The following is a 14,603-nucleotide window of genomic DNA, read 5'->3' on the forward strand; positions in this document are numbered from 1 at the left end:
AGTTAGCAGGCAGTTCGGTTCAGGCTGGAAGTCCCTACCTACCTTCTGTGACTGTGGTTCCAACATCACAAAGCCTATGGGGACAGTTGCCAAAGCCTATTTGGGCCCTGTCTCCTGTGTTGTGCCACCCAGCGGTCAGGCTGAGAACTGGGCAGTGGTCTGTGCGGGAGACCCTAACCTGGGAGTAAGCCCACCCTTCTGACGTCACTTTCTTGAGCTCCCTCTCACCATGGTCTCCCTGACATTTTCCTCTTCCCAGGGGCACTCCTTGCTGATATTCTGGGAAGGATGCCTAGGCTTTCATTTCCCTTCTCTGTCGTATAATCTTTTGATACTGACTCTACCTATGGGGTCAAGCAGTGAGAAAAGAGAAGGAAAATGAATGATGATTCTATCCATGTTCTTGGGACCATAGTTTCTGCGGCCAGAGATAAAGGTTCCCTTCCCGTGGGGTTTAGGTGCCTGGCCAGCCCTGCCGCTATTACAGCATGCGGGGCTGCCTAGGGACTGGGGGTAGGGGAAGAGCCAAAGTAATCAAAAAAGGAAACGGGGAGTTCCCGTCGTGGCGCAGTGGTTAACGAATCCGACTAGGAACCATGGGGTTGCGGGTTCGGTCCCTGCCCTTGCTTAGTGGGTTAACGATCCGGCGTTGCTGTGAGCTGTGGTGAAGGTTGCAGACGCGGCTCGGATCCCGCGTTGCTGTGGCTCTGGCGTAGGCTGGTGGCTACAGCTCCGATTCAACCCCTAGCCTGGGAACCTCCATATGCCGCGGGAGCGGCCCAAGAAATAGCAACAACAACAACAACAGCAATAACAACAACAGCAAAAGACAAAAAAAAAAAAAAAAGGAAACGGGATTTCTTCCACTTTCTATCTAGTAAGAGACCCCTTTTCTGCTCCTCAGACCAAAAATAAAGGGCTTCTCTTTGAGCTTTCTTTCCGTATCTGCTGTGTGCTTCTGGGTTTAAGGTTAAAAGGATACCATTTACAAGAGCATCAAAAGGATAAAGTACCTGGGAATAGAGCTAATAAAACAAGTACAAAATATCTATAGAGAACATTATAAAATTTTACTGAGTGTTTTTTTTTTTTTTTTTAATAGCTGCACCTGCGGCATATGGAAGCTCTCAAGCCAGGGATTGAACCTGAGCCGTAGCTGTGACCTATGGCTCAGCTGTGGCAATGCCAGATCCTTTAATCTGCTGTGGCAGACCAGGGATTGAACCCAAGCCTCCACAGTGACCTGAGAGGCTGCAGTTGGATTCTTAACTCACTGAGCCACAGCAGGTACTGCTTACTGAGATATTTTTAAAGGACTTAAGTAAATAAAGCAATATCCCCAGCTTATAATTAAAAGACAGGATATTATAAAGATGTCAGTTCTTCTCAAATTGATTTAAGGTTTAAGTGTAATACCAATTAAAACTTCAAAAAATCCTATTTTTTGACTATTTGTTTATTTGTCTAGAAGTTAACTTTCTCTTAAGGAACAAAAATAACTTTAATTTTGTGAAAAGCCCTTTTTTTGAGATGTAATTCCAGTTTGTCCTTTCAAAATAATATTTTCTTACCCTAGGTATATATTTATCACCTTCTTTATTTTTTTAGTTGACATACAATATTATATTAGTTTCAGGTGTACAGCATAGTGATTCAGCATCCATAGCCATTATGAACTGATCACAGTAAGTCTAGCTACCACCTGTCACTACAAAGTTATTACAATATTATTGACTGTATTCCCTCTGCTGTACAGTCTATCACTGTAAAGGATCTTACAGCTAGAAGTTGGTGTATCTCAATCCTCTTCACCTATTTTGTTCAACTCTCCACTCTTCTCTCAACAGATTTTTTTTTAAAGAAACTTAACAGCTTATTTTAAAATTTATATGGAAGTATGATTTATATAAGCCAAACAGGAAAGATACTATTCAAGAATAAGGTAGGAAGCTTTCCTCTACTAGATCTAAAGATTTATTTTGCAAGAGTTCCCTGGTGACAGTTAAGGATTTGGCACTGTCACTGCTGTGGCTCAGGTTTGCTCTTAGGCCTGAGAGCCTCTGCGTGCCATGAGTGTGGCCGAAAAATACATACATTTAAAAAAAAACAAAACAAAAACATAGTAATTATGAAGTGCAATATTGATCCAAGGATATTCAAACAGGCCAATGGAACAGTGTAGAAAGGCTAACCAAGTTCTTGGACAAAACCCTTTCATAATGGTAGAAAACCTTCCTGCTTCAGGTCTCGATACGTGAGCAAGTATTCATCAAACACCTATTTTGCGCTATGTGCTACAGTGAATACAAAAGTACAAAATACTCTCACAGTACCTTTAAACTTTGAGATTTTGCTAACAGAATTAAAGATCTGCCCAAATAAAGCAATCAGAGGACAAAACCCAAGATAACAAATAGCAACCGGGTGATATGGGTAAGAGAGAATATGAAGTCAGAGGATGCAGAGATCAAAATGAGCTGGGGTCACTGGGAGGAGTTCGTGGAGAAACAGGATGTGAGTAAGAGGTAAAGAGGTGGGCCATGGCTCGGCCCTCAAAAGACAGACGTTCAGGATTGCCCTGAGAGAGGATGAGACAAAGTATGAAGGGAGGAGTGAGGGCAACATACACAAAGACAGTGAGACTTGACACAGCACAGCTCGAGCATGAAGCAGTGAGAGACCCCATCAGAGAAGCGACTCTGGCGGCCAGTTTCAAGAGGCTGGACTTTTTCTGATAAAGTTGCTAACATTCTTGAATAGGTGAGATACATAAAGCTAGTTGTCCTGTGTAAGTATTTATCTGAGGTGTTAATCTAGCTTTGAGGTCAGATTAGAGGGTGATAAAGGTACAGAGAGAGAAGGGGAAAAAGGAAGGTACGAATCTGAAATACTGTTGTCAGGAATTAAAATCTAAACCAGGCTTTATGAAATTCAGGTTTCACAGGCAGCCCACCGATAAGTGCGAAGCAGTTTAAATAGAAAGATTCCACAAATAAAATTAAAATGCGAAGAAGGTATCTAACTTTCTCATTTGACCTACCAGTATTTATTTTCGATGTCACATGAGCCACATCAATTTTCTGGGACCTGACGAGAGGTCCCGCTTTTGCAGAGGGAGTGTGTGCTATATTCTTCTTTCGATCTTTGGCTTTACTAATCTTTGAAAGAGGTGCAAAAATTCCTAAAGGAGAAGGCAGAAGTTCGGTTAGTGTTAAGCAATTAAAAGCATTTCAAACAAAGTGACAAGGACAACCATTCAGTAATATAAATCTTTAAGCTCTTTTGCACTCTTCACCTAGTATCTATTAGGTGTCATGTAGTGACAGAGAGGAAAAACAAGACGTAGTTCTTGTCCTCAGAGAGTTTATACTCTAGTTGTCAAGAGTAACAATACACACAATGACTTAAGAAGCACGTAACATAATCAGGCACTGATTGAAATTCAGGGGAAAGAGAAATGGATAGAAGTAGGAGCTTTCATTACAATTATTTCTGACTAAGCGACTGGCAAATAATAGTGCACTATATAGTATAAAAACTATTCTTCCATGTCACTTTTTATCTACAGCTCCTTAGGACATATTTTTTCCCCACATTATAGCTTTTTATGTCCATGTTTTATCTGTCTCTTCCAGATTTCAGAAGACAAAATTCAATCTTACTCATCTCGGCATCCCCCAATGTACCTAATTACAGTAGGGATATAAAACAATCTTTTTGAGTATAAAATATAATCTTCCCCAAGGCCTAGGCCTCAGCTCCTGACAATCAGAAACAATACAGTGTCAATATGTGGAATCTAATAAAGATGATACAATAGAACCTACAAAATTTTTTTTAATTAAAAAAAAAAGAAACAATAGAGTGTCTGTTCAGGAGGGGAAGCATATGGGGCAGGGGAGGGGTTGCCTATTTGCTGCAGCTCGGAGTATGAAATTCCATTAAAAAAGAAGTTTATCCAGGCATATAATTCCAGTATAAATAAACACACATAGACATTAGAAATAGTGAATATGGACTATAAATACCAAGAGTATTTGGCTAAGACATTTAAGCAGAAAAAAATAAAATCATAACATATATATTGCACACTTCCACTTAGGCTTTACACCCAGCCTTAAAAAGACACATTATGACTGAAGTGTAATACCTTAACACAACTTATTTTAAAATAAGTTTGTTGAAATGCTCAAGACGACAAAAAGCCAGTGCTTTGTTTATAGCTAACAAGTGTATATTACACTGCTTTTCTGCTAATCTTGAAATTCTTTCCTCCCTCGGATTCTATGATACTTCATCCCAATTTTCGTAGCTCTTTGGACTTATCCACAATATTTCCTCCCTTCTGTCTCCTGCCTATCAGATGTTCTTTGACTTTCTATTTTTTCTCTAAATTCTTTTCCTTGCCAAATACACATGCGCGCGCGCACACACACACACATGCACCAAGCTTGATGATTACATTCAGTGTTGCCAAGGGTTTGAAGAAATAAATTATTTTATACTGTGGGATACAAATTTGTAAAATCTTACTGGAAGGCAAAAATTCAGGCCTCATCTACTTTATGCATTAATTATCAGGAAATACTTAAGTGGGGTGAACAAGGTTACATTTGTATATTATACGGAGAAGACAGAGTTCAAGAGTGAAAATAACTTCTAGTTTGCTATTATGACCTAATCGCACTTTTGGAAATTAATTAGGAGAAAATGTTCCCAACAGGGGGAAAAGACTGAATCCTAAATCCATCTTCATTGCAATATTATAAGTAGGAGAAAACAATTATTTGACAATAGAATAAATCTTGTATTTATATGTATTAACTATTATATCACTATTAATAAGTAAAACAATAAAGGCTATATAAAAATATTAAAAAAACGAAAAGTAAATCCAGGAAAAAAACTGAGTTGTATGTCTGATTATATTATATCTGTGAAAAGTTCTAAGTGTGGATATAGGAAAGATTATAAAAAAATCAAAAACCAAAACATGAGAACAATCAGGTATGAATTATTTTTCAAATTTGTGTCATTAACGCCACAATAATGTTGTTCAATGAATGAACTCTATAGCTCTCATTCTCCTTGTTTTTTTAATTAAATCATTTGGTTAACTAAAAATTAAAACTAAATTTAAAGCAATGACTGGATACAATCAAAGCTCAAAATATGCACCATGTATGGACTAACCCTCTTGTTCAGAATCTCATGATTCTCTTGTTCAGAATCAAGTACTGATGGGACTCTCCTCAGATCTTGACATATAATTATAAGGCTTAACTAAAACTAAATACATAAGGAAGAATTATTTTTAAACAGAAGAGAAATACATTTCTAGATAAACATGATCCATTTTGTTTAACTCCTCCCAAAATGCCACTAAAATTTTAAGGAATAAAAATGGTATAAACTCTGTAGAAAAAAAAAAAACGATAAAAAAAGAGAAAAGACACTAAGACTTCCAAAAAAGCTCCCAGAAGTAGGGAAAAGGTCAAAAAAGCAGAAGAAAGACTGACTTTGAAACTTCTAGACAGCAACAATGGAAGCTCAGGATAACAGTTGGCAAATGATGGCCCCAGAGTCATATCTAGCACCTATTTTTGTAGTATTCTGTTGGAACACAGCCACACCCACTGTTTATATACTGTTCATGACTGCTTATTCATTACAACAGGAGGGCTGACTAATTGCAACAAGAGATTGTACGACTCATAAAGCCTAAAACATTTACTACCTGGCCCTTTACAGAAAAAGTTTGCCAAATTGCATTAGACAATAGAATATCACCCTCAAAATACTGAGAGAGTATGAATTCTAGCCTAACACTCATCCCACTAAGCTATCATATAAAGTATAAGGGTGGAAATAAACGTATTTCTGGGATGGAAGGTCTCAAAAATTTACTTCCCATGAGTCCTTTGTCAAAAAGCTACTGAAGGATGTGCTCCACCAAAACAAAGAGGTAAAGCAAGGAAAAAAACTGACTTAGAATAGTAAGAATGCCAAATCTTTCTCTTCATATTATGACGTTGATAGATGTCTAAAGTTGGAAATATTCATATAGATACATTATTTTAAATGTGAATATAAACAGAAGATATGGCTAAAGAAGTCAAAAAAGTTCTTGCCTCTAAAGAGCAGGACTTGGCAAAACCACTCTGAGGTACCACCTTACACCAGCCAGAATGGCCAACATCAAAAAGTCTACACACAAAAAGTGCTGGAGAGGGTGTGGAGAAAAAGGAACACTAGCATACTGTTGGTGGGATTGTAAATTGCTGCAACCACTTTGGAAAGCAGTATGGAGATTCCTCAGAAAACTAAACATAGAACTACCATTTGATCCAGCAATCCCACTCCTGGGCATCTACCCAGAGAAAACCACGACTCGCAAAGACACATGTACTCCAATGTTCATTACAATAGCCAAAACATGGAAACAACCTAAATGTCCATCAACAGAAGAGTGGATCAAGAAGATGTGGTACATATACACAATGGAATATTACTCAGCCATTAAAAAAGAACAAAATACCAGCATTTTTTGCAACATGGATGGACCTAGAAACTACCATGCTAAGTGAAGTCAGCCATACAATGAGACACCAACATCAAATGCTTTCACTGACATGTGGAATCTGAAAAAAGGACAGACTGAACTTCTTTGCAGAACAGATGCTGACTCACAGACATTGAAAAACTTATGGTCTCCGGAGGAGGAGACAGTTTGGGGGGTGGGGGGATGTGCTTGGGCTGTGGGATGGAAATCCTGTGAGATCAGATTGTTATGATCATTATACAACTACAGATGTGAGAAATTCATTTGAGTAATTTAAAAAAATAAATAAAATTTTAAAAAAATTAAAAAAAAATAAAGAGCAGGACTTGGGGTCAGGAAGGGAAAGCCAGAGGAGGGTTTAGTTGTTGTTTTTAATAAATCTTACAATAAAACTTGACTTACTAAACTAGGTACATGTATTCACTTTGGTAATTATTAAAAGACATAAAAATAGTATTACCAAATATTAGAAATTATTATAAAATTTTCATAATTGCCAAAACAAGATATCTTTTAGTAGGTGAATGGAAAAATTGTGATACCTCCAGACAACAAGTATTGAATACACTACCAAATAGTGTTAAAAAGACATGATCTATCAAGCCATGAAAATACATGGTGGAAACTTAAACGCAAATTACTAAGTGAAAGAAGCCAATCTTAAAAGGCTATATACTGTATGATTCCAGCTATATGACATTACGGAAAAGGCATAATAACTATGGAGACACTAAAATGATCAATGTCTGTCAGGGGCCAAGGTGGAGAGGGATGACAAGGTGGAGCACAGAGGATTTTTAGGGCAATGAAAATACTCGGTATGATAGTATAATGATGGATGCACACCATTACTCATTTGTCTACCCCTAGAGAATACACAACCCAAAGAGTGAACCCTAAGGCAAACTATGGACTTTGAGTGATTATGATGCGTCCATGTAGGTTAATCAATTGTAAGAAATGTACCCTCTGGTGAAGGGATGTTGATAAAAGGAGACACTATGCATGTATAGGGCAGGAGGTACACAGGAAATCTTTGTACCTCCCTCTCAATTTTGCTATGAACCTAAAACTGCTGTTAAAAAAAACATTTTTTAAATTATTACAAAACTTCTATAATTAAAAAAAAAAATCTGGGAGTTCCCATCGTGGCGCAGTGGTTAACGAATCCGACTAGGAACCATGAGGTTGCGGGTTCGATCCCTGCCCTTGCTCAGTGGGTTAACAATCCAGCGTTGCCATGAGCTGTGGTGTAGGTCGCAGAAGTGGCTCGGATCCTGCGTTGCTGTGGCTCTGGCGTAGGCCAGTGGCTATGGCTCCGATTCGACCCCTAGCCTGGGAACCTCCATATGCCGCGGGAGCGGCCCAAAAAATGGCAAAAAAAAAAAAATCTAATGTGTGCTAGAACTAACTAACTAGTGGAACAAAACAATCCTGAAACAGACTATAGCATTTATAAGAACTTACTTCATAATAAAGGAAGCACAACAAGCCAAAGGAAAAATGACAGATTTAAAGAGAGGGAAAAAAATAAAAACCAAAAAATGCTGCTGAGACAAGACAAAGTCTTTGGCTTCTGCTTAATCAGGGGGTTCCCCACCTCTGCTGCCCCCCCACCTTGGCTAGTTTAGCAAAGACCTGCCTCAGACCACCAAGGAAGAGCTATTTCTGTTTTCATATAAGCCAACAATGATCCTTGCCCCCCAACTTGCCTTTAAGTATGTAAAGGGGGATGGAGGCAGGGTCCTTGAGTGTCCAGCTTTGTCCTAATCAAGCATGCCTCTCCTTGGGATGATGGGATTTGGGAGGCCACATGCATTCTGTTACAATCTAAGCACTTCCCAGGGCTCTGATTTACATCTGCTCTCTCTGTTGTTGCTAATGGTTTCTGATCTTGCCCTTAGTCTGCTTGACAGTTGCCAAAAGTAGCTAATAGAGGAAAATTAAAATTAAATTCTTAATCTTGCACAAATAAACTCCAAGTTAATAAGTAATACAGTATTTAAAATTAAAACATTCAAAAGAATAAAATGCATAACCTATAACTAATCATCATGTTAGGAAGAAATATCTGCTTTAGCATAAAAGCAATTACAAGAAATTATAAAAGTCTTTTAGCTGCATGAAACTGTATGTCTAAAAACACTGCAAATTAAGTTCAAAGGCAAATGACAAACTAGGTGAAATAACTGTAATAAATATAAAGGCTTAATATCTTAAATATATGTTTATTTTTTTAAAAACCCTTACCAGTTTAAACACTACTTTAAATTGTGATGATAGTCGAAACACTAGCCACAGATGCAGCATATGGAAGCTCCCAGTCCAGGGGTCGAATCGGAGCTACAGCTACCAGCCTATGCCACAGCCACGGCAACAATGTAATGGGCATTTTTTATAAACAAAACTCTTAATAACAGACCCCAAAATGAGGCTCCATCTTAAGTGTATGACAAAAGGAAACTGGTGATTTTGATAAATTTATAACAGCTGGCAAATAGCTAACATTTTGGGGGTGTTTACAGGGAACCAAGCACTATTCTAGGTGATTTATAAATTTATCAACGCATTTAATTCTCACATGAATTGTTATCCTCATTTTATAAAAGAAAACTGAGGTACAAGAAGAGAAAGAAGGTCCCATAGCTGGTAGGTAGAGCAGCTGATTCAGACCCAAGCATTCAGACTCCAAAGTCCACACTCTCCAACGTGACACCACACTGTTGAGCTACAAGATGAAATACTGTGCAACCAGGGAAACTAATGTTCTATGAAAATACTTCACAGCAAGGAAATAGTCACAACACAGTAAGTGACAAAAGCAAATTGAAATCAAGTGTCAGGGTATATGAGGGTGTGGGCGTGTGTGTGTGTGTGTGTGTGTGTGTGTGTGTGTGTGTGTGTGTGTAGAAGAGACTATAAAATTAAACAAACATTTGTTGGAAATCATCACCCCAGCTGAGGAGCATAGCGATGAAGTTGGCTTCACTTGCTTTTCCAATTTTTCATGTTTTTCAACCTCCAGCTCTGTATTTTAGTAACAAAGAATAAAATCCCTCCTTCAGTCATGACACCCCAATAAGCAGGACTTAGGAAGATCTATAGAGCTGGGTGTACTACCAATAAGACACCCACCACTCCCAACCAAAATACTGCTCACAGTAAGAAAAAGGGCAGTCCCTTCTTTTAGTACATAAGCGACCAGGGGAAAAGTCTTATTTTAAAATAATAGTAAAATTTTTAATTTAAATTAATTCTCATGAAATTAGACAGTATCTACCTTACCATATTTGGGGGCACATTTAAAGTACTGGACTTTGCCAACACTTCCATTGTTTTTTCCTTCTGGTTCATCCAACTCAATGCCAGCCCATTGCCCATTTGCAAATTCAGTTGTTCCACAAAATCTTAATGTTCCAACCTAAAGAAAATATAAATCACAGTAACTTTTGAGTATGACTAGCAATTCAAAATGTCCTCCTCTTGCAACTTTGTCATGGAAGTCTTTCAAAAACATTCTCTAAAAGTAGATTTCAAAACAAGAAAATATTTCCAGGGATAAAAAGAGACATTAAATAATGATAAAAAGAGTCATAAATCGAGAAGGCAAGAGAATCCTAAGTCTCCATGCACCTAACAACTAAGCTCCAAAATATATGTAGTGAAAACTGATAGAACTAAAAAGAGAAATGGACAAATCCACAATCACTGTTGGAGACCTCAGCATACCTCTCTCCCCATTATCAATAGGCCAAGTAGGCAGAGACCCAGTAAGGATATAGAAAAACTGAGACCTAAGACCAGCTATAAGTCAATTTGACTTGATGTTTATAAAACATTCCATCCAAAGCAGCAGAATACAAATGCAAAATACTAAAAATCATACACAACATGTACCTAGACCATAATGGAATTAAACCAGAAATCACTTACAAAAATATGGAAAAATATGTAAATACTTGAAAATTAAACAATATACTTTTTTTATTACTCAAATGAATTTATCACCTCTGTAGTTGTATAATGATCATAACAATCCAATTTTACAGGATTTCCATCCCACAGCCCAGGCACATCCCCCCACCCCCCCAAACTGTCTCCTCCTCCGGAGACCATAAGTTTTTCAATGTCTGTGAGTCAGCATCTGTTCTGCAAAGAAGTTCAGTCTGTCCTTTTTTCAGATTCCACATGTCAGTGAAAGCATTTGATGTTGGTGTCTCATAAACAATATACTTCTAAATAACTCATGGTAAAAGAGGAAAATCATGAGGGATATCATAACATATTTTTAATTGAATTAAAATTATAACAGAATATGCAAAAGTTGTGGGATGCAGCAAAAGCAGTACTTAGAAGGAAATTTACAGCAATAAAATGCTTGTATCAGAACAGGTCTCAAAGGAGTTCCTGTCATGGCACTGCTGTAGCTGTGGCATAGGCCGGTAGCAACAGCTCCAATTAGACCCCTAGCCTGGGAACCTCCAAATGCCGCAAGTGCGGCCCTAAAAAAGACCAAAAGAAAAAAAAAGTCTTAAGTCAATGATATAAACTTCCACCTTCTGCAACTATAAAGTGAAGACCCAAAGCAAGCAAAAAGAGAAATAATAAAGATAAGAAATTAAGAACAGAAAAGCAAAAGAAAAAAAAATCAATGAAACCAAAAACTAGTTCTTTGGAAGGATAAATAAGCTTTTAGCTGGAGACCAAAGAGGAAAAAGAGAAGATACAAATTATAAACATCATGGATGATAGAGATACATTATCAAATTGCCTCAGTCATTTAAAGACATAGTAAGAAAATACTATGAATAACTCTGTGCCTACAAATTTGACAGATAAGATAAAATGTTCCTATTCCTTGAATGACATAAAATGTCAAAGTTCACATCTGAATTGAACTTGCAGTTAAAAATCTTCCACACACACACCAAAAAAAAAAAAAAAAAAGTCACCCTCCAGACCTGTATGGCCTCACTGGTGAATTTTACCAAAGAATTCAAGGGAGGTGTTCCCATTGGGGTGTATCAGAAATCCGACTAGGAACCATGAGGTTACAGGTTCAATCCCTGGCTTTGTGGGTTAAGGATCTGGCATTGCTGTGAGCTGTGGTGTAAGTCACAGACATGGCTCAGATCTGGCATTGCTGTAGCTGTAGCGTAGGTCGGCAGCTATAGCTCCAATTAGACCCCCAGCCTAGGAACCATGAGCGCAGCCCTAAAAAAGTGAAAAAAAAAAAAGAATTTAAGGGAAAAAAAATACTAGCCCCACACAAAATCCTCTAGAATATAAAAGTGGAGAGATCCATTCCCAACTCATTTTGTGAAGCTAGCCTTATTTTGATATCAAAACCAAAGACATTACAAGACCCTTATGAACACAAACACAATAATACTCAACAAAATAATAGCAAACCAAATTCAGCAATACATAGAAAGGATAATACATCATGACTAAATGAGGTTTATCATGAGAATGGTGGGCTAATTCAACATTTGAGAATTAATCAAGATGATTCATCATATCTACAAACTAAAGAGAGCAGAGGGGGACCCTGTTCTCTGGGCATATGCAGAAAAACTCTCAGCAAACTAGGGATAGATGGGAATTTCTTCAACTTAATAAAAGACATTTATCCAAAATCTACAGCTAACAATTACCACACTTGATGAATGATTGTGCACTTTCCCTTTAAGATTGGAAACAGGGCAAGGATGTTGACTCTTAACCATTTCTATTTTTCATTACACTGAAAGTCCGAGACAATGAGATAAGGCAAGAAAAATAAATGCATACAGATTGAAAAGAAATAAAACTGTCTCTATTTGCAGACACCATGACTGTTTATATAGGATATCACAAAGAATCCACAAAAAAGGTCAATAGACCCAATAAATTTAGTAAGGCAACAGGATATACAAAAATCAATATACAAAAATCAATTGTATTTCTATATATTAGCAATGCACCATTGGAAAATGAAATTTCAAACACACCACCATGTACAACACTAAATAACATGAAAAACTTAGGTATAAATCTAACAAAGTATAAGCAATATCCATATGCTTAAAAAATGTAAAACTCTGATGAAATAAACCAAATACCTACTAAATAGAGAGATACATTCTGTTTAAGGCTGAAAGAGTCAATATTTTTAAGATGTTAATCCTTCTCAATTCATCTATGTTTAACACAACCCCATTTAAAAATCGCAGCAGGGCTTTTCGCAAAAATCTTTAGCCTGATTCTAAAATGTACATGGAAAGGCAAGGGAATTTATAAAAGAAAGAAAAAAACCTGAGAGCCTAACGATATCAGATTGCAAGATTTAGTATATAGTTACAGGAATCATGACAGTGCAGTACTGAAGAAAGGATAATCATTAGATCAACAGAGCAGAATAAAATCCAGAAATGCACCTGTGCACACATGGGCAAACTGACGAAGGTACAAGGGCAATTCAAGAGAAAAAGAGAGAATTAAAAACACAAACTCCATTTCTGCCTCTCACTCTATCCCCAAATCAATTCAAAATTAAATATAAAACCTAAAACTATAAACATCTAGAAGAAAGCATAATAAAAAATTTCTTAAATATCTAAACTCACAATCTGCAAGAGAAAAATTTGGTTAAATGGACTTCATCAAAATGTAAAATGTCTGCTCTGTGAAAGACACACCTAAAAGCATCAAAAGACAGGCAAGAGACTGAGAGAAAACATAAACGAAACAAGACTGCCTGTGAGATGACAAAGTTAAGCCCTGCTGACTGGTACATGCATGTTCATCATGTATTCCTCCTTTTGTGTAGCTTTAAACTATTCAAAATAAGAAGTAAAATAAAACAACATCTTTTAGGAGTCCATTCTCGGACACAGGGCAGGAATATTAAAGAGGCTGAATATTAATCCCAAGGGGAAAAAGGCTATGCATTCATGATTTCTTGATATTTAGTTCCACAGATATGACAACAGAAAACTAACAAATGTCCATGAATGCATCCTCGTGGAAGTTAGCAAATGTCATTCTCAGCATAACCATTTGTAGTTTACCTTCCTTTTGAAGCAATTTTCTTGGTAAATCAAACTTCCAAATTTCAGTGTTTTCTAAGAAAAGTGCATCACCCTCCCCACAATCCCACCCACCCAAACATCTAGCCAGAGCTCCGTCAGGAATCCCACATGCAGGGAGGGATTCCCTGTACCATTCTCCACACCAAGCTCCTGACTGGCCCCAAAATTTGAACAAAAAGAGAAAAACAAGCCCCCTGCACCTCCCCCACCCCCCGGCATGAAGTATTGACAAAGAGAGAATGGCAACACGTGAACGCCTTCTGGAAACTGAGGTTCTGGAGAAAGAGGTGTTGGAGCATCTTTGGTGGGGAGGGGTTGGGAGCTCTCTTTTCCACATACATTTTTCTTACCAGGTTAAAATCCTATCTAGGATTTCTCTGTTGGTGGGGTCAAGAAGCCAAACGCCCAGGAATGGCAAGGGTGGCCGTTGCTGCATTTCGTGCAGCAGTGGTCACAGGAGAACCACCACTGAGCATCCTGGGGGTGGGAGGGGGAGGAGGAGGCGGAAGGCGAGCTGCGAGGCTGCGAGAAAAAACCTGCAGACTGGATGGTTTCCCAGCTAGTGCCTCTGAATTCACTGGGCAGCTCCACTGAACTGCACTCTTCTCCCACTCAAATAAAGATGTCTTCAAATAGCTTATACTCTTAAATTACACTTTTTCTTTTCTTTTCTTTTTTTTTTTTGGCCTTTTAGGGCCTCACCTGTGAATATAGAGATATCCAGGCTCGGAATCAAATTGGAGCTGTAGCCACCAGCCTACACCACACCACAGCAACATAGGATCCCAGCCGCATCTGCAACCTACACCACAGCTCATGGCATCACCGGATCCTTAACCCACCGATCAAGGCCAGAAATCAAAACTATGTTCTCATGGATACTAGTTAGATTCGTTTCCACTGAGTCATTATGGGAACTCCTTAAATTACACTTTATAATAACTATGCATCAAAGTTTCACATTTTCC

The 14,603-nt window shown here is 37.9% G+C and overlaps 1 protein-coding gene across 3 annotated transcripts in view; it reads right to left on the reverse strand.

Annotated features, from left to right (window-relative positions):
• CLIP4 (CAP-Gly domain containing linker protein family member 4) overlaps positions 1–14,603 on the reverse strand; it is a 71,968-nt gene that overhangs the window by 34,125 nt on the left and 23,240 nt on the right. For all 3 annotated transcript variants that reach the window (XM_047782349.1, XM_047782350.1, XM_047782348.1), the window contains exons 8-9: positions 9,848–9,983; positions 3,041–3,181 (exon numbers count right to left, since the gene is read on the reverse strand). In XM_047782349.1, the coding sequence (XP_047638305.1) occupies positions 3,041–3,181; positions 9,848–9,983 (277 nt within the window). The remainder of the gene's footprint in view (positions 1–3,040; positions 3,182–9,847; positions 9,984–14,603) is intronic.

This window comes from Phacochoerus africanus, chromosome 5, assembly GCF_016906955.1.
Source record: "Phacochoerus africanus isolate WHEZ1 chromosome 5, ROS_Pafr_v1, whole genome shotgun sequence".
Classification (NCBI taxonomy): domain Eukaryota; kingdom Metazoa; phylum Chordata; class Mammalia; order Artiodactyla; family Suidae; genus Phacochoerus; species Phacochoerus africanus.